Source organism: Cydia splendana, chromosome 3 (genome assembly GCF_910591565.1).
Source record: "Cydia splendana chromosome 3, ilCydSple1.2, whole genome shotgun sequence".
Classification (NCBI taxonomy): Eukaryota; Metazoa; Arthropoda; class Insecta; order Lepidoptera; family Tortricidae; genus Cydia; species Cydia splendana.
The window spans coordinates 19,029,244-19,051,148 of record NC_085962.1 but is presented as its reverse complement, the minus strand read 5'-3'; the positions used below and the strand labels follow the sequence as shown (position 1 = coordinate 19,051,148).

Genomic DNA, 21,905 nt, shown 5'->3' with positions numbered 1-21,905 from the left:
GCGACACGGCGGTGACGGCGACCGTGTAGTTGCGGCCCGGCAGCAGCTGCGCTTTGTCTAATGTTATGTTGGTAGGTGTCGTGTCGTGACATACCTGAAGGTGGTCTCGGCGCTGTCGACGCCGCGCGACACGGCGGTGACGGCGACCGTGTAGTTGAGGCCCGGCAGCAGCTGCGCCGTGTCCAGTGTTATGTTGGTGGGTGTCGTGTCGTGACATACCTGAAGGTGGTCTCGGCGCTGTCGACGCCGCGCGACACGGCGGTGACTGCGACCGTGTAGTTGCGGCCCGGCAGCAGCTGCGCCGTGTCCAGTGTTATGTTGGTGGCCGGCGTCGTCTGCGTGCTGCTGTCGCCGGAGCCGTGGGCCTCGTGGTACGACACCTGACGGTTACAGGACAATGGGGTTGAAGAAGTATTCACTACATTAGGTCCCGGAAATATGTCAAGGTATTGAAGGTATTGAGAATTACACTCTTTTTGAAATTCAATACTGACGATATCTAACCTTAAACCTAACCATTCGGTGGTTAGAAATAGTGAATATCCTCTGATATATACACTAGACAGCTTATGTATCTTTAAAGCAAAAGTACTTAGTTAGAAATTTGGGTGAGATTTTTGACTTCCCATCAGATGAAACTAGGCTCAGTTTGTAAAAATAAAAACCTTATATTCGTCTTGTGTGCTGCCCTCGGCGGGCGTCCACCACACGAGGATGCCGCCACCATCGGTCTCGTTTTGGTAGCGCCACTGCAAGTCCTGAACCGGCAGAGGTTCTGTACACAAAAATAATTTCATTATTTTCTTGCTACTGTTAAAAATATATATATTTAATTCAATTTTCTTTATGGTCCATACGTAGGTCCTACTCTATACAGCATACTGATGAAATGTGGAAATGGTGAAATGTTTTATTGTGGACGTGAATAATGTATAGCCAGCTCTTTTTGTAAGATGAGTTAGAAAAATATATGTATAATATACAGTAACTGACTGAGCGTGATCTCTGTGGGCGCGGGCCAGGAGGTGACCTTGCCGGACATGGTCTTGACGGTGACGGTGTAGTGCGCGCCGGGCTCCAGCCCCTCGAAGCTCACGGCCGGCGTCTCGTTGCGCGCGCGCAGCACCGGCGCCAGCCGCCGCGCCGCGCCGCCGCCCGACACCGACACTTGGTACTTCTCGAACTCGCTGTTAATATAAGTATAATAATAAATAAATAAATCTCCACAACCGCGAGGTGTACAATCTCAGGAATTATTTCCTTAACAACGAGTGTGGGATGCATCGTGATGTGGTGGCAGTAGACAGGAACCTCACGCCGCTCTCCTTGGCAAACGAGAACTGGCGCAAACCTGTGGTACTAAGTACTGCGGATCGCAAGGCGGCATGGGAGAGTAAGGCGCTACACGGGCGGTTCTACAAGGCCCTCACGGGACCCGATGTGGACCTGCTCGCGTCGGTGAACTGGTTACGATTCGGGGACCTCTTCGGAGAAACCGAGGGTTTTGCCTGTGCAATTGCGGACGAAGTGATGATGACGAACAACTATCGGAAATATATCCTGAAGGACGGTACGGTCGACATTTGTCGGGCATGCCGCCGTCCCGGAGAGTCACTCAGGCATATCATTTCCGGTTGTTCTCATCTTGCTAACGGCGAGTACTTGCACAGACATAATCTCGTAGCCAGGATTATTCACCAGCAACTTGCTCTTCTATACGGCCTTGTGGACCGCGAAGTACCGTACTACAAGTACTTACCTGCGCCTGTTCTCGAGAATGGTCGTGCCACGCTCTATTGGGATCGATCTATCATCACTGACAGGACTATTGTCGCCAATAAGCCTGACATCGTGCTGATAGACCGATCGCAGCGCCGGGCCGTGCTCGCCGACGTCACCATCCCCCATGATGAGAATCTTGTGAAGGCCGAGAAGGACAAGTCCAGCAAGTACCTAGACTTAGCTCACGAGATTACCGCCATGTGGGATGTTGACTCGACGATCATTGTTCCGATAGTTGTGTCAGCGAACGGTCTCATAGCGAAGAGTCTCGACCAACACCTAGAGAGACTCTCGCTGGGTGGTTGGATCAAGGGTCAGATGCAGAAGGCGGTAATATTGGACACGGCGCGTATAGTACGTCGGTTTCTCACTCTGCGGCCCTGACCACCGGCAGCTTGGGCCAAGCCCCGCTGCCGGCGGCACCCTAGGTTAGGTTTTTTATAATGTGTTTATATGTAGTTTTTATTGTTTTGTAAGTGTTTTTATATTTTACTTTTATATTCATATTATAACAAACCTAACTTAAGACGAAAAATAAATAAAGAGAATAAATAATAATAAAATGGCATATAGCAGTGTTTTTGAAACTTGTGTGTATACCTCTCCTCCTTGGGCGGCAGCCAGGTGACCCTAAACTTGGTGGGCGTGACGTATCGCGCTGGTATCTGCACGTCGCGCGGCCGCAGCGGCACGGTGCGGTACTGCGCGGTGGTGGGCGCGCTGATCTCCGGCTCGGACACGGTCTGCACGGAGATGTTGTACGGCCGGCCCGGCACCAGGCCCTTGAAGGCGGCCTGCGCCGGCCCCGGCGGCTCGCCTTCTTTCTCTACGTACAGTTCGGACTCCCGAGCGTCGGGTGGTACGATTGAGACCTGTAATTAGGAAGGAAACAGTAGAGTATCGGCACGAAATTAAATAATTGGGTGAATCAACCTTTTAGTGTCACTCGTTGCCATGGATACTGTTGGACGTACATGGGAAAAATAACTCATAAATAAATAGATTTCCCAAACATGCATTTTGTGGTACTTATTTCAAAGCCATTTTCATAATGGCCCATGTTAGTATAGTCGTTAGATTTGTAGCTGGCCCCGAACGGCCAATCCTTTGTCTATTGTTAAGTAAAACGGCGTGTGCTACTGCCTGCATCGGTCACTTTAACCGGTGTTATTGAATTACAACTCCTATGGAAATTGCAATAAGATACAAAATAAACAAATGGAAAAATGAGTGCTGAGTGCCGGCGAGTCGAGTGCTACAGAACCAGTCTAAAATGTGTCATCGAGATGCGTAACAAAGGCGCGTTATCGGAGTGCGCACCTACACTGGTTTTTTGAGCGTTGGACTAGCCCGCGCTCAGGTGCCAATTAGACTTTATACGACCCTTTTTTTGCAGGTAATGATATATATTATATATGATAAACAACGTTATACAACATAAATCTAACAAACTGTGGCACTATCGTCACTTGGACAACTATCCAAAATAACTATAAAGGCTCCTCTTCACGTTGGGCCAACGCCAACGCCAACGAGGGACGCATTTATGCGTTAGAGGGAGCAAGTGATATTGCTATCTCATTCTACCGCATGGCTGCGTCCCTCGTTGGCGTTGGCGTTGGCCCAACGTGAAGAGGAGCCTTAAAGTTAATGCACCCAATTGCAGATACCTTATCGATATAAAAGAAAGCAGCGATTAAAGAACAAAAACAGACACAAATCTTTCTTGTCGTAACCTCATGGCTGAGGGACGTGACGATTGTGGGCACTTCACCAGTGCTCTCCAAGCCGGCTCTGTCCTGGACCCAGCTTGCATGCTAGCCTGCAATGTGGCGTTTGTCACTGACGTTATTCTACCTCTAAAAACAGTATGTTGTATACCTTATAGTGTGTGTAGGCGCCGGGCGGGTAGGGTGGCTGCCACAGCACCAGCAGCGTGGTCTCATTGCGGAACCACACGATGAACTTGCCCGGCGTGTTGGGCTCTAAAACACAAAATATTACACGTAAGTAAGGTTAAAGGTTAAGTAAGGGTATCCACCAAAAGATAGTGAGGCTCGCGGAGTGTTTCTATCGAAAAGCTGAAGGGGGGTAATATTCAAAATAATTGCAGTCAATACAGTCAGGCCTCGGCTTTTGCCGTAGGCTAAGTACAGCGTCACGTAGTATGGGGAGCAACATTTTTTTTAAACTGAATCTGTACATAAAGTTTAGGCTCAGCAGTAAGCATGAAATGCAGGTTTGCGGTCAATGAAAGGAGTAGGACTAGCTAAAAATACAACACTATCTACATTACACACAACAATACATTAGCATTGCAATTATTAGTCACGGAAGCATATTAGCATACCATAGTTAACATGAACATATTATTATTAAAACTATCGATTCAGGCAATCAAGAAAACAGGTAATGTTGCAAAAGGATCACCATTTGACTACTCTTACAGTCGAGTTATAAATATGTATACATTTCTTCACCATAATTTAATCCATCGCAATAAGGTGAAAATTGTATACAATATTTATGAACTGGACTGTACCATCATATTTCGATTGTCCTTTGTAATTTTAATTCATTAAATGGGGCGTAACGCTATAAAAAAACTGGGCAAGTGCGAGTCGGACTCGCGCACGAAGGGTTCCGTACCATAATGCAAAAAAAAAATGCAAAAAAAAAAACGGTCACCCATCCAAATACTGACCACTCCCGACGTTGCTTAACTTTGGTCAAAAATCACGTTTGTTGTATGGGAGCCCCATTTAAATCTTTATTTTATTCTGTTTTTAGTATTTGTTGTTATAGCGGCAACAGAAATACATCATCTGTGAAAATTTCAACTGTCTAGCTATCACGGTTCGTGAGATACAGCCTGGTGACAGACGGACGGACGGACGGACGGACGGACGGACGGACGGACGGACGGACGGACGGACGGACGGACGGACGGACGGACAGCGAAGTCTTAGTAATAGGGTCCCGTTTTACCCTTTGGGTACGGAACCCTAAAAATGACATAACAAGTCAATCATGTATAGTTATATAAATGCTATGGCAAACAATAAAAATGCAAGGATTCTCGCGATCGAACGTTCCCACGCGATGTGATATAAAAGGACGATTACATTTCCTATGACGTAGTTCCCTTATTTCCGACTGCACATCTGTTTAGGGAAAATAAACTAAATAATGTCTGTTATGTAGCGCACGTATGCGATGGGCCTCTCTCGTAATAACAACCTATCCTATAAAGGAAAAAGTCATGTGTGAATGTCATTTTTTGATCAGTACATTGAATCAATGTGTATTCTAGTCACAATCTGGCGTTCCATCGATATAAACGTATGACGTCAATATTAATAAAATAAACATTAAAAGTAGCACTATATAAATGGAACTAGCCTAGTTTCAAGTGTATTCATATTTATTTAATCGTATTGTCAGACGCTGCGCTTGCTAGTCCGTGGTCTCCACTCGAGCACTTTTCGACCCCATCGGCCATCTTCTCTGCGTGCAATGTGGCCTGCCCATTGCCACTTCAGCTTACTAATCCGGTGGGCTATGTCGGTAACTTTAGTTCGTCTACGGATCTCCTCATTTCTGATTCGATCACGTAGAGAAACTCCGAGCATAGCCCTCTCCATAGCTCATTGAGGGACTTTCGAGTTTTGACATGAGGCCGATAGTGAAAGACCATGTTTCGACGTCCACCCACAAGATGGACAGACGACCTTGTTAAGGTCGCCGGAAGACGCTGGATGCGGGTCGCTTCCAACCGGTACGTATGGAGGTCCAAGGGGGAGGCCTATGTTCAGCAGTGGACGTCTTATGGCTGAGATGATGATGATGATTGTCAGACAATAGATTCGAATCGCATGAAATATTATAGTAACAAAGAATTAAACTTTCACACTTTCATAGCCCTGATCCTGAGTCACTCCTGAAATGAGTACTTATAATATTCATATTAGTGTCCGACCGAAACATGTTTTTTTGCCGAAACCGAAACCGAAACCGAATGTTCGGCTTTGGCTCTAGTTTCGGCCGAAACCGAAACCGAAACTTTTGTAGACTTGTTAAAATCGTTGAAAAAATGTCATAAAACCGCTTTTACACACATATTATGGGGCTGTCAACACCCAATGTCCTTGAAATTGATGTTACTTAAGCAGTTTTTTAAGAAAATTACTAGAGTTAGACCAAGATAATTCTGCAACGATTTTGATAACACATGCAGTGCAAGTGTTACTTTAAACTTCAAAACTTCTATGAAATTATGATGTATAAAAAACATTTGCACTAGTAGCACTGCGTATGCCATCAAAATCATTGCAGAATTTTCTTGGTCTAACTCTATTCATTCACCAGTCAAGCTAACATGTAGATACAGGGTCAACCAAAAATGCGAGCGCAGCGAGCGCGAAATTTTTTGTTAACAATATCGCAAGGCCGGGTACCGATCTACACCTGGGCCTAAAAGTCCGAAGTGCCCCAGTTAGGCGAATTTTCATGCGAAGTCAAAGCCGTGCTTTAGGCTTCAGGATAAGTAGTTAAGCACAGACTCCAACCAATGTCCATTGTATTAAAAAGCGAGACCGCAGGCCGAGCATGGCGCAGCGAGGCCAAAGGCTAAGCTGAAGTAGAGGACATGTGGAACACAAACCAATGGTAAATTGAGGTAAAAAGTGAGGCTAAGGTCGAGCATTCGTATGAAAAATTGTACTGGGGACACTTTTAAGGGTTTTTTGTTCGTTTTAATCAATAGTCAGCTGTTCAGCTTCGCAAAATATTAACTATTGAGAATATCAACTTTACGGCCCTAGTTGAGCGTAGCCTTTAGCCTCGCTTAAAATTTGCCATTAGAGGTAGATAGAAAAATGACTGAATAAGAGCGAAAAAGACATTGTTCGACTCGGGCCGAGCTGATACTCGGCCAACGGCTACGTGCGACATTGCTATCTCATTCACTCCGATACAATTAGACAATGTGCGCGTTATAGGTATTGACAGCCTCTTAAGACTGCGGCGACCGTCCAGTGGCGCTCTCATTAGTGGAATAGTGTTTTATAATAAACCAATTAATTTCTGTACCTATACATGAATCAGTATATGTAGATATGTAATAATATTGTTGTCCTACTTATTCCCCAACTTTTGGTCTTTGTCCGAAGTACCATATCGTAAGTTTCGGCCCGGCCGAAAGGTTCGGCCGTTTTTTGGCCGAAACCGAAACTACAGCCGAAACATGATTTTTTGGCCGAAACTGGCCGAAACCGAAACCGAACCTTCGGTCGGACACTAATTCATATTGTTATAAAATAGACCCCTGTGGAACCCCTCGCTGTATCGCAATGCTTATGCTTTGACCAAAGAAGCTACGTACCTAATAAGCTAAGTTCTGAAAATATTGAGGTATATTTCCTTTTTGAATCGGTAGTATTTTTCAGTTAAGCCATTGCCGTCGTGTTTTATTATATATTTTTTTATAAAAGAAACATTATTTACTCTCATTACTCCCATAATGATATCGTAACAAAGCAAGTCGTTGTCGCTCTCACATAATAAAGTCAAGCACGCGTCGCGAATCCGCCGCGGAACGAATACTTACTCGTACTGTTACTGTACCGCTACCAACGAACTATTTAAAACAATGAAGAAAATATTAAGGTAAGTGTTAAAATTTCTCATATAGTATACTATATGAGAACGCTTGATATGCTGCTTGCAATAATATCCTCCTATAGGATATTATTGCAAGCAGCGCCGTAAGTAGGTACCTACCTACTTTTATGGGATTTATTTTCTTATACCTGGACGCAAATCTCAATTGCTCAAAACCGAGACGGATGGAGATCGACGGGGGAGGCCTTTGCCCAGCAGTGGGACACCATATTATTATAGGCTAGTTATATATACCTAAAACTTGTTTTTTTTTATGGTTGATAAAATGAGAATCGATAGGCGTTGAAGAATAATGAAAAACCGGACAAGTGCGAGTCGGACTCGCACACGAAAGGTTCCGTACCATTATCTATAAAAACGGTCACCCATCCAAGTACTGACCCCGCCCGACGTTGCTTAACTTCGGTCAAAAATCACGTTTGTTGTATGGGAGCGTGGGGCTCCCATACAACAGTGGTATTTAAGTGGTTAAATCTTTATATTATTCTGTTTTTAGTATTTGTTGTTATAGCGGCAAAAGAAATACATCATCTGTGAAAATTTCAGCTGTCTAGCTATCACAGATCACGAGATACAGCCTGGTGACAGACGGACGGACGGACGGACGGACGGACAGCGGATTCTTAGTAATAATAGCAAATTTAATATTTATACACATGAGTTTAGAAATCAAGCTAATAAAAAAATATTGACCGTACGCAACATACATTATAATGATTATAAATAATTACTACCAAATGCTTTCAAATAAATAGGTTCCGCTGATATAACAAGAGGATAATAGGGCCATTAGGTACTTGTTAAGTGCCCGTGTGGGAACTTAACAAGTACCTAATGGTCACTATCAAGGTCGATGACAAACACACGCGAGAATAGGTTTGACGAAAATGGCAAAAACGGAACCCTTATAGGTTCTTCATGTCCGTATGTCCGACCGTCCGTCTATATCTGTCCGTATGTCACAACCATTTTGCTCGGAAATTTTCAGGTATATGTATATTTTACACCATCCCCTCTCTAACTTTTGAAGCGGGCGTACAAAAAACTTTCCACGAAATATATTTATATGATTGATTGAGCCATTAATGAGTGTTTTCCAAAAACTTCTCATCATATGGTCTAAGATCCCACATATATGGTCGACCTTCACCAATACGTCTGACGGATGAAACTTATATTTTATGAAAGAAAATATGTTCCAGAACATAAATAAATAGGGTTGCCTAATGAAATATGGTCATTAGACTATTTTTAATAAATAGGGGATATTACTGCAATGTTCTGCCGCCAGAGTGCAGCACTACCGACTCAGTAAATTCATAGACTAACTTATACATACTGTGCCTTAAACTGTTTTTTGACAAGTTTTCACAGACCATAAAATTTGACATTGATGCATCAAGGCGGTTTGTTAAAAAGGGCCTACCGGTAAACGCGAAAATCGAAATTTAGTTATCTACCTCTTTATCGCTCGAGTATTCAAGAGTGATAGAGAGATTGGATAACGAAATTTCGATTTTCTTGTTTCGCGGTAGGCCATGTTCTTGACGTGACGTGTGATGTGTCAATGTGGTTTGTTTACTGTATGTGCCACAAAGGTGCCACCTACGCAGAGCTTTGCCTAATATTCCCTATTAAAAAAAAATTTTTTTTGGCAAATTTCACCGATTTGTCTGACGAACGAAATAAGTTTCAATGGAAAGTATACAACTTGTACAACATAAATCAACTAGGTTGCCTATCTTTTTCCGGTCACTATTATGTGGTTGCCGTATTTAAAGAGGTGATTTTATATCGATAATTGCACTCATCTGTCTGACGCTTGAATTATACATCAAAATGTTGGTAATTTTATTGCAAATATTGTAGTATAGGGTTGCCTGCGAAAATCCGGTCACAAATAAGGGTTGCCAGTGACCCATGTTCTTTCACTGATATGTGTTACAATTGTTAGGTAAATATCAAACGGTGTCGTCAACGCCATCTAGCCGAGAATAGGCCAAAGGTAATGGCGCCATCTATTCGAGAATGAATTTTTCTTGATTTCCGAGGCACGTTTTTTTTTAGACTTTATTTATCTTATACGGAGTTACATATATCTCTGATAATAGTGACCGGAAAAAGACAGTCAGTCTAGTTGATTTATATTGTACAAGTTGTATACTTTCCATTGAAACTTATTTCGTTCGTCAGACAAATCAGTGAAATTAGCCGAAAAAAATTTTTTTTTCAAAAATTCCTTATTAATAGCTTTGACCATATTTCTTTAGGCAACCCTATTTATTTATGTGCTGGAACATATTTTCTGTCATAGTTTCATCCGTCAGACAGATTGGTGAAGGTCGACCATATGTAGGATCTCCTAAGTCCTACTAATATTAAATCGACGTAAGTGCCTTGAAGATACGCCCTTTTGCTTGTATGGCGTTTTGTATGTTATGAAGGAACGGAACCCTCAAATATGTGTACTTACACGCATTGCTCATTTGGAATATCTCGATCACCTGTGGGTCCGAGGTGAATCTACGCATACGGAATACGGACACTTTGAGCAAAATAGTCGGCAGTTAGTCGCATTACTGTCAATTACAACGATTTCTGTCAAATAGAGGAACGAATAAATTGTATGTAACATATTGTATTGAAATATTGCAATGTGACGCTTTACGCAGCGTAAAGAGCTCTTACACACTAGCATGTGGCGTTAACTGGAGTCCAAGAGTATGTTAGTTTTAAGGTACTTATGTATGGGTCACTACTTGCCTAAAATAAAGATTTTCATTCATTCGTTCATAGAGCTACTGGTATCCGTCGACATTTGGCAACATATTGCGCGTTATTCTAGCAGGTGATGTCAAAAGCGAAGCGCGCGGGCGCCCTGGTTCTGTCACATTTGCAAATAAACGCATACCAGCTATGAAGTAATTTAAACTAGCTATCGATGATTTCAGATTTTATTTTCTACAGTCAGCATCAATAATAGGAGATTAGACTGCGCGTCAAAACTATCTACCAATTTCTAATAGCTTTACAAAAAGCGATACGTGTTTTGACAACAACCTGGAAGTTTAGTCTGATCGTAGGAACAGGTTATATATTTGGTCTGGATGCGTTATAGATATGATCTGTCGTGACATTAACAAAAAACTTGTTGTTAGGTATTAGTCCAAATATGTATTCGAAAGATACACGAAATATTAATTAAGACAAGTGGTATGGATGGCATTGCGAGGTTGTTATGATGTCACCGAGCGACCAATGTCGCCCTAACGAGCCATGAAGGAGACAATAGGTTTTGATACAACAATAGGCTAACTTTGGTCAAATTTGAATTTTACAAACAACAACGTAGCGTGCAATTTGGTATCGAACGAAAAGACCGAACTACTCACAATTGACAAAAAATTTGATTCTCTTTTATTTATCGTTTTAAATTTAATACTAGTACTAGTTTGTGGGGGAAAAGAAGAGTCGTGGAATGTATATGTCGTAGGCCGATCGTAAGATCGGGCAGATCGTAATGTTCCTGTGTACTGTTTTGACGATAGTCACATTAAACCAATACATAGGTAGGATAGGTTCGTTAGGTTGCTTCAGATGCCCGAAGGGCAAACTGCCCAGAAATAGGAGCCCCGCGTAGCGAGGCTCCGTCGACTCAGGGAACTAGTCAAAGATTTTCACGTTTCACGATATGCCTAGGAATTTCACGATATGCCTGATCTTACGATCGGCCGCCGACATATATATGGGATCCCTTACATTCAACGACTCTTCACTTTCCGCACAGACTCTTACCTTACCTTATCGCTCTAGTACCTTATTTTTCACTTGTCAATGTACCTATGTTTGACTTAAAGGGGGGCGATACAATATATATCATCAATTCGGCCGGTCAGTGCTAGGAACGAAACGATGATTCAATATCTGTTTTGATTCATGTTGTATGTGAACGACAGAAAATAGATTGTAAAAGGAAAACAATAGGAAGTTTCTGTAAGATTAATGAATGGTAGCAGAGACAATAAAACCGCAAAACCTCAGAAACGCCGCGACCGCAGACGCCACACCTCTATTCACATTGTCACTGGCCATATTCGTCATACCATAAATGCCGGTTTTGCTATAAATATTAAAATATTCTTACATATATAAATTCTAAATTCTTGAATTTTTTCGATCCATATTCTGTTGACTTTTTTTCAAACTACATATATTGTATTAGCACTCGAACGGAGTGGGAATAAAGAGAAAAGAGTAAGTGAAATAATTTCGTCAGAAATAAGTACCTTCCATCCCTTGCGTATAGCAAATTTAACAATCTACTAGGTATTTAATCGTTTTAGAAGGTTTGAAAGAATGAGAGTCCTAGCTAGCTAGCTAGTAAAGTTAAATGCCAACAATCCACAAGGACGGACGCGCAATCTGTCACACAACTGAACAACGCTAACGTCACTAACACGGACGGAACGGAAGGAAGTGGCGGTAGCGTCATCGGCTTTATTCATGGTCAACACACTGACCCCGGCTCATTTTAACGCAATATCCAATCCGTAAATATTTCTCGACTGTGTTCTATCAATTCCCTACGTATGCGTTAATCGCTGTGGATGGTAGGTGCAATCGACACCAAGATAATTGAATCTAAATCTACCCATTCACTTTGGCCTGGTTCGATTATCCGCGAGTGACGCAACCGACGTCACCGCGGCGGCGGGTGGTGAGGCGGTAAACTCGAAGCCATAATAATATATGTCATACTCGAGCGAAGCGTGTTCCGCTTTCTTAACGGACAGCATTCGCGGTGAAAACCGACGGTCGCGGTGCAACGCATGTGATGCATATCCACGCGGGACCATTAGGTAGGTATACTGTTTACTGACAATTTGCAAAAGAGTTATAAATAAATACATAATTGGGGACATCTTACACAAATCGACCTAGCCCCAAACTAAGCAAAGCGACGACAACGGCACGGAAAGGCGACGATATTAACACTAATATCGGTAAAAACGTACTTAGATATATAGATGCCATCCATAGCTCAGGAACAAATGGGTCGATCAACTATTTCTTGTTGTTATTCTGTCCCATCAGCCAGGAGACAATAGTAGCATAGTTTCTTAGAAGAGCTGCTGTACCATGTTCTACAAACGTGCTTAGTAGTTGTTCCATTATGGAAAGGCCTTATCACTACCAAAAAATTCAAGTTTGGTTCATTTAAATACGAAATAACTAGTGTTTTAAGAGTGACCCAGGAGACCGTAACCATGGATGGCAACCAGTGACTAGAAAAAGTTGATTCACCCAAATAATATATTCTTGATAAACACACCAATAAATGCCCTTTACTCCAGTAAAGATACGCTTACGTTAAACATTAATTAGTAATAGGCAATTTTTTTTTTATTCCTGTTCTTTAGATCATTTTAAGATACTTTATTTTCGAATCCAAAAAACTTTCTGTCCGGAAGTAGGTAAAAAAAAATAGTTAAAAAAAAGAGCCGTTCTTGTTTGTTAAAAATAGTAATAGTATTTTTAGTAAACGTGACGAAAATAATATTTATAATGAGTCGACAATGGAATCAGTCAAAATATTAACACGGAAAATAACTAATTCAATAAATGGCGGGGCCTCACGGATATACGTCGTAACTTGATATAAAAAAAAAGTAATAATTAGGTCTTTGATTGAATTACCATAAAACTACCTCATTAAGCTATTTATCCGAGAATCCGACATCAATATGATTTGTAACACTTGTATATATATTTACGCCTTAAACATGCTAGAAAAAATGGTTATAGATATAATTTCTTGCAGACTTTGTTCTGATAACGTTCAAAGTGATATTCAATACATAATCACACAAAAATATGGTCAATGTAATAAATATGTGCATTTTATCAAATTCGCTAAATGAAACTACCAAATTTGAACTCTTTGCGCTAATGCTAAGGATTACATTTCCTTGCGGCGCGCGGGGACAGTTTCAATGCGGGCGGTGGCGGGAGTTCGTGCCAAGGACGCGTGGATAGTATGTAGGTAAGTATGTACTTACCTACAAGTTGCTACAAGTGACAGGCCAATTCGAACGTGCGCGGGCGTCTCGCTCGCACCAAATATTTGTGCGGCCAAGTCTGAGCAAAATGAACGCGCGCGTGAATGATAGCTGATTAAAAATAACTGATATCATATCCAATATTATTGGTTGATGTTCAAATTATATTCGTAATTATATACGTCAATTATGACCCACTCCAAAAATAAAAATTGCGCATGACTATCTATCGTTCTTATTTAATTTCAGAATGGCATAGTGTGGAGTGGCATTATAAAAGGAATACTTATTATCGTAGTCATTTGACAGTTTTGGTGACACTTTCACATTCTGTCACAGCGAAGTGTGTAGGCCCACTCTTTAATTTGATATTAACGTCTATCCAACAACTTTGTCAGTAGAAAAAGGCGCGAAATTCAAATTTTCTATGAGACAATAACCCTTCGCGCCTAAGCGTCTGTAGACTTTTTTTTTCAACAAACGTATTATATTGACTATTTCGTGCTCTTTCAATTCATAGTTTACGTTCCATAATAAGTATAACATAGTAAGTTCCATAATAAGTATAACATAGTATAATAAGAGTCGACGTGAAATATATGTTTACACTTTTGCACCTTACTCCTTTGCAATAAGGCGAAAAGTACGGCTTTAAAATGACAGCGTTTTACACAATAATAAAACGCTAATTAAATAACTTACCATATTCGGAACCTAAGAATAAATAATATTGAGAGTGGCAACACTGTCGTAGGGGGCTATTCATAAATTTAAGTCATTTCAAATTTGGGGGGGGGGGGAGTGGGTCTGGACATCGGATGATCGTAGCATGACGCAGGTGGAAACGGTGTCATTCGAAGCATGATTTTTTGATGATTTTATGGGGGGGGGGGGGGGGGGGGGCGACAAAAATTGTCAAAAATAGATGACGTCATGTATGGACAGCCCCTAGGTCGTATTGTCTTTTTCTAGCATATACCTCCCTCTCTACCCCACACTCCTACCACACAGGCAGGTTGCTTTGTCAGTTATACAAGACAAATTTTCAAGTCATTGTCTCAATATTATACATATTTGCACCATGCAGGATTAAAAATTTAGGTTCCGAATAGAGATGCACCGGATATTCGGTTACTATCCGGTATCCTATCTCGCCCTTATTTTAATATCCGGACGGATACCGGATACTAAAATAAGGGTACTAAATAACTATGCTTGATATCGGAATATAATCGTACTCGATTATTATTTTAAAACAATTTAAACGTTCCATTCACTAGCTCGCGCACTAATTTCGTACCTAGTGATAGACCTATATACCGCGCGATATTTCATTACGAAACAGGCCAAAACTTCCACAATGCGCACCTGAAAAACCTGAATATTTCCGCCGGCCGAATATTCGGCAGCTGAATACTGAATATTCGGCCTATGGTCAGGCCGTACCTCCCGTATCCTGTATGCGGCCAAACAACTATCCGTTGCATCTGTAGTTCCGAATATGATAAGTTATTTAATTAGCGTTTTATTTTTGTGTAAATGCTGTCATTAAACAGCTGTACCGATATTCGGAACCTAAGAATAATATTGAAACATGTTTGTTATCGCCTGGTGGTGGGAAGACGCCAAACCAATGTGATTATACATATCCTATGATATACTTATTATGTGTATGTAATATAATTATATTATGAGTGTTTAATTAATAATGTAGTACGTACACCCTTTATTGTAACACCTGTGAGGAGAGAGATATTTAGTAAAGTATACAATTTGATAGGTACATTTTGTAAAATTAACATTTATTGTATTTATTTATTTATTTCAAATAACAAATTGCACCTTACAGCTAATGCCAAAGCGGCACAATTTGGAACACATTAACAACATAAAGCATTTTTAACATTATTTATAACAATACAATATACAGCTAAGACACATGTATTCATTATGGTATGCTACTCTTAGGCATCTCTCTTTCTAATATCCTCTTGCACTTTCACATCACTATTCCGGATCGATTTATTTGCTAGATAATTTAACGGACAACTATAGTACATTGTAGGAGAGGACGGAAAACCGCTAAAAGATGGACGAGTGAGTTTGAGGGCCGACACGTTGGTGGAAGCCCTCGAATAATACGACTCCATATTTAGCGTTTCCGGCCGAGGCATTACATAGTGCTTTTCACGACTACTGCGAGGAAATAAGGAAACATTTGGATAACTATAAGTACTAGCCCGCGATTTCTCTGGTAGCAAATTACTAGCCACTGCCTGTGCTGTCTCTTGAATTTCGGTAGGCGTCAGCGTAAGAATATCATTTTCTTCACTAGAAGAACTTTATAGCGAGCGAGCTTTATACATTTTTATAGCGAGCGTAGATACGTGTTTCTTATATTTTATATTACTATCCAATTCAGTGAGAATTTTCCGATCCCGCCTTTTTTTCTTTTTTATCACATTTAAGAGGCGTTTTTATGTTGTTTGCTTCAAACGGACTCTAAACTTAGAAGCGTTTTTGCTAAAAAAACCACAAACAGCTACAAAAGTAAAAAACGCCTTAAGCGTGAATCGAATGAACTGACTGAATGAATGAATAGTTTGACATTTCGTTTTTTTTTAAACAAGAAATTGGTCCTATAAATAACCTAAATTTATTTTTGAAGGAAAAAGTTGCGCCAAAAAAGACCTTTTATTGATTTTTATGTTTTAAATTATACTCATTGCTGTAGCGAACTGTCACCAATGACAGATGATGATAATAATGAAACATTGTACACTCGCGTGCAAAAGTATTGCATCACTTTGCATTTTTTCGTCCGCATCCAATATATTTGTAAACTGGTTAATTTCTCTAAATTATTTTAATGTAATCATGTTCCTTGAAGTTTTAGCTTTACGAAAAGTAAAAAAACATGGAAATCGGCCCAGTATTTTTCAAATTATCGGCATTTTCCCGATTTGTGAGCGATTTCACGTTATCACGCGCACGAGTTGCGTTACCCTTGACCCTTATAAAACGGGGGTAGAGAAGGGGTTGTTATCAGTCACTTATCAGAAGTCGATCGTTACATATCTCCGCGTATTTTCCCGTGAAAAAGACCTGGAAAAATGGAAACCACTGAAGCTGAAGTCCGCCAAATCATCCAGCCCCTGCAAGCGGGGCGTAGCCAACGTTCAGTAGCTGCCGAGCTGAATTTAAGCCAATCTGCAGTTTGCAGAGTTTTCCAGAGGTTCCAGGGGACTGGATCCTTTACTTCAAGACCAAGAAGCGGCCGCAGAGAGTGTACATCAGAGAGGGACGACCGCTTCTTTGTCACAACATCTCTCCGAGATCGACACCAGACCAGCATTGCCATCCAGCAGCGTCTGCGTGAGGTACGAGGAGTGGCTGCCAGTGAGTAGACAATAAGAAGAAGACTTAAGAAAGCGAACTTGACACCCAGGAGGCCCGCAGCGGTGCCCAGATTGCTGGCGCGACACCGTACAGCCTAAAGAGAGTTTACTGAAAATCACAAGGACTGGACCATTGAGCAATGAACCCCAGTTCTCTTCTTGAAAGAGTGCAGAATGTGTTTGAATGGATGTGACCGAAAAGGAAGAGTCTACAGAAGGCCAGAAGAACAGTTCGCTCAATGTTTCTTCTCCGAAAGGGTCGCCTATGGCGGTGGATCCGTAATGTTCTGGGGCGGCATTTCCTACGACGGGCGGACAGAACTGGTTTTCGTGCCTGGCGGGGGCCGTGACAGTGGATTGACCGCTGCCAAGTACATCACTGATATCCTGGAGGAACATGTTGTTCCTTATGCCGGTATTTTTGATGAGGGGTTCATCCTAATGCAGGATAATGTCCCGTGTCATACCGCTAGGGCCACCGCAGCCTACCTTCTCGAAGTGGGCATCGACACAATGGACTGGCCAGCGATGAGCCCGGACCTTAACCCCATTGAACACGTGTGGGACTACCTAAAAAGGAGGGTTCGAAAGCGGAATCCTGCCCTGGTCAATGTTGAGGAGTTGAAGGGAGCCTTGCTGGAGGAGTGGGACGCTATTCCTCATGATCACATTAGAAAATTAATTACGTCTATGAAAAACCACTTGGTTTGTGAAAGGAGGCCTGTAGGTGGCAATACCAAGTATTAATTTAATAATAATAAACGATATTGTATTAAAAAAATTGACTTTTATTCTCAAGTTTCCGGATTTATTTTTGGAGCATTATGCGACTACTTTCAGTTTTATGATTTTTTATAGTCTTCAGATTCGAAATTTCATTGAATTTACCATTTTTCTAATGCGTTACATTATAAGCTTTCAGTTGATACCAAAATTTTCAGAATCGGGTATAGAATTACAAAGATATTGGGTGCGGACGAAAAAATGCAAAGTGATGCAATACTTTTGCACGCGAGTGTAGTAGTGGTGGTTCAAGTGCTACAGCTATTGCCTACTTTCCAGCTTGGTTTTAGACCATCTATTGCCACATTTCCGAACAGTGGCGTGAAAAATTTAATTATTTATTTCACACCAGCTCGGAAAGGCTTACTTTGCACTTCAAAGACTGAGAGCAAAGTTTCATTTTCTTCACAAGTGAGGCAAAGGAATCAAATCCAAATTTTGAGTTGTTTTCTTATGTTTGCTGGTAGAATTGACTTTTAAATCATAAATATTTAATAAAATTCATTTGTATTTGATTTTGTATGATATTTTTACATTTAATATTTGCTTCGGGTTGGTGTGGTGAAACATTTTGTGTTTCACTTGGGGCAAATTTTGTTTAACCCTCGTGCTTTGAAACCCTCGCAACGCTCAAGATTCCATGTTTCGAATGTTTTACTTGCTCAAGTATCAATATTAGCACGAGCGGTTAAACAACAACTTTGCCCCCTTGTAAAATAAATAACTATTTCAATATAGTCAGCTAAACTGAGGTACAAATTCAACAACTCACCAGCAGTTTAGCTTCACGACCTTCCAGATGGAAAAACAGCATGCCAATGACTTGAAAATTTGCCTTGTATAACTGACAAAGCAACCTGTAGGGCTACCGGCCAATACCGAAAATCGTCAATTGCGGGCATTTTTCTCTGTCACTCTAATTACGCCTTCATTGGAGTAAAAGAGTAAGATCCCCGCAATTTGCGAATTTCGGTTTTCGCGGTAGCCCCTCTGCCTGTGTGGTGGGAGTGTAGGAGCGAGGGACGTATATGCTAGAAAAGGGCAATACGACCTACGATAGTGTTGCCACTCTCAATTAGAAATGCAATGGATAGTTGTTTGGTCGGATACCGGATATTCGGCCCGACCGTCGGCCAAATATTCGGTATCCGACCGCCGAATCTTCGGCCGGCGGAACAATAAAAAAAATAAAAAATCATTTATTTCAGACCTTGGTTCATACACTTACACCAAAAAACTAATTAACTACAAACTAAATTTAACAATACCTACATTTCGGTTTTTAGGTGCGCATTGTGCAGGTTTTAACCTGTTTCGTGGTGAACATTGGCGCGGACTCATTTCTATGTTCGAAATGAGTAGGTACCTACGCGTGCAAGTGAGTGGATGTTTAAATTGTTTTGAAATAATAAACGAGTAATGTACAATATGACCGTGACTGTTTCTTAAATCCAATTTGTTTACTCTGAAATCAAGCAAAGTTACTATCCGGTATCCGGCCGGGTATATTATTCTGAGGTTCCAAATATCGGTACAGTTGTTTAATTGTTGCTTAATTTGGAGATTGACCCCAATTTCATTTCTGATCAAATCGGTCGATTTGATCATCCCGTCTGGACTTCACTTAACAGCCGTAACACATTACCGCGCCGTTCAGGGTCACGGTGCGCCAAACCATAGCCTGATGTCATGTAGGTATGTATAAAGTACTTAGTCCAAAATTATGTTATTCACTAATTATGTTATTTACTAATTATGTTATTTATATGCATTAAACGTTAAATCTGAACCAATTCGATTACTATTCTATAGTGAAACACATTCAGCTTGACTAGAAAAAGCGCGGCAAATTTAAAACATGTATAGCGTTAGGTTTCAATAGCGCTCAGAGACCTGACTTTTATCTCGATATCGTAATTTTCTAGCGACAAATCCATTATCTATACAAAACTGTCGCAAAAATGTTATCGCTTGTATATCGTGGTACAGGATAGGATGGAGCCATATACTTTACTACTTGCTTGCAAGTATCGTAATTAAACAGTGCTAAGTAGTTAAATACGCGCAATGTATTTTTATGTCATAAATAATGTATTTATTTAATGTTAATTTAGTATTAATTATAGTACTATATTGTTTTATCCACAAATATGAATAATTGTAGTTAATTTACCAATAAAACATAATTTATACGGCCACAAATAAAATATTAAATGCTTCTAAAGTCTGTTTGGTTATTTCTACATGGAAACGAAGTCATTTCAAATTATAAAAATATTAACTGAACACCTTATTGCCGCCTGCAGTCACCGCTCGCCGCTCAGCTATCCGCTGTCGTTAATACCACGGCCTTACGTTTTATGACACTGAGTCGCGTCAGGGGAGCGACACGGTTCGGTGCGCTTGCGTTCAGTCGAGTTTTGGAATATTACTGCAAATTTTTGTTGTTTATTAATTTGTTGGTTATTGTTGTTTGTTAATTTGTTGGTTGTGGTGTCGACTTTTATTGCCCTAGTCGCCAAATGATGTTACTAGTGAAATTTTAACCGACACCACACGGTAAAAATAAGTTTAACAATAATTACTTAATTAAAAATCGAATAAAAACGGTATTTCTAATGCATAACTTATATTTTTTGCTATTCAATTAAAGAGTACTAACAAAATCCTAACTCAATTAATTAGTGCAAATATTTTAAGGTTTGCGATTCCTGCTCGGCCTTGCGTCGCAAGGTGCCCGGTACCACTGTATTGCAGCATTAACTAGAAATGCTTACTTTGGGGAACATTAGCAACTGTCGTTTTTGATAATTTAGGTATTGGGGTACCCTATGGGGAGATGAGGTAAACTAAGGTTACTTTACAACACCGATTTATTCTAACTCCAATTAATTATCTCAGAAGGTTACCAAATAGATTTTACACAAGGTCGGGACAAGGACCAGGCGGCGCCGCGATATCGCACTAGTTAATTAAGTAGGTATGTGCGCACTGTATGCCTTGCGCTGAGCGACTGACTGGGCTAAATGCTCCTTCGAACTGTACACCGAAAATGCTGACTCTAAATTGCGTCACAGCCATGTCCCTACAATAATTACATTTAAGTGGTGAGGGGTGGTACTTAAATGACCGCTATTGAAACCTAAAGTTTAAACTTATAGGCGCGAAGATTTGATTTCCCTAAGAAAATTTTAATTTCGCGTCTTTTTCTGCTATCAAATTGGGTGTGTGTCAGTATAATAGCCCTATATAATTGGCCTATTATTGTATTAAATTTAACGGGCACGCAAAGACGGAAAGCCTGCAATTACGTAAAATTAACTTTCTTATTTACAGCACTCTTGCCCAGATTAAAGCTGATAATTAGTTCGAATCTAGTCTCCCATATTTTTTACGTTCACTGGTACATATGTTTTGACCGAGTAAATAGTAAAATATACTAAATACTTTTTTAAATATTCGCGCTCGGGGCGATGGAAGTTTCATCGTTCCGTCGCCCCGCTCCATGCAACGACCAATCGCGTTAGCTCGCTGGCTCGTGCGCGGCAACTTTAAAGCAACGATAACGTTTTTGATGGTTTTTTGTGTTACGAATCATATTTCAAGCCGATTTTTACAGTATTCGATGAAGGAGAACTCATAATAAAAATCCCATATGATATTGATCTATTACCATTTTTAACCAGGCAATTAATGCACAACCCCATAAAACCTCCCATACGGTATTATTTAGTGTACGATTAAATTGCAACGCTTGTACTTATTGTAATTTGGAAATAATGAGAGAAAAAATAGCCTATTACCATTTTTGAGGACGGAAATATACTGAATTTAATAATAACCGTAGGTTACTTACTTTAAATGTAGGATACAGAATTATTTTTTGTGTGATTCATGCTTAATGTCATAAAGCAAATATTTCTCTATAAGTATAAATTTAAAAAATGTTATTAATATTTTTTACAAACTTTCTGTGATTTTTTATATTTTTAAATTTTTTTTTAAATACCTAAATGTAATATATTTATTTGGATTATGTGTCGACGTAATCACTAGATTTATTATCTGTCCCATACACCGAAAATTTCAGCTATTACTAATTATTTCCATTCCGCCATACTAGCCGAGCGTACCTTTCTTGGCCTACTTACCGGGATTCGAGTCCGCGGGACCTCCTGCTTCGTAGGCTGGGTCACTATTA

At 40.5% G+C, this 21,905-nt stretch overlaps 1 protein-coding gene across 1 annotated transcript in view; it reads right to left on the bottom strand.

The window, feature by feature from the left end:
• Positions 1-21,905, bottom strand: part of LOC134789370 (tyrosine-protein phosphatase 10D-like) — an 83,212-nt gene that overhangs the window by 47,847 nt on the left and 13,460 nt on the right. Inside the window, exons 5-9 of the mRNA XM_063760000.1 lie at positions 3,664-3,767; positions 2,383-2,654; positions 994-1,187; positions 666-775; positions 220-380 (exon numbers count right to left, since the gene is read on the bottom strand). Coding sequence (XP_063616070.1) covers positions 220-380; positions 666-775; positions 994-1,187; positions 2,383-2,654; positions 3,664-3,767 — 841 coding nt within the window. The remainder of the gene's footprint in view (positions 1-219; positions 381-665; positions 776-993; positions 1,188-2,382; positions 2,655-3,663; positions 3,768-21,905) is intronic.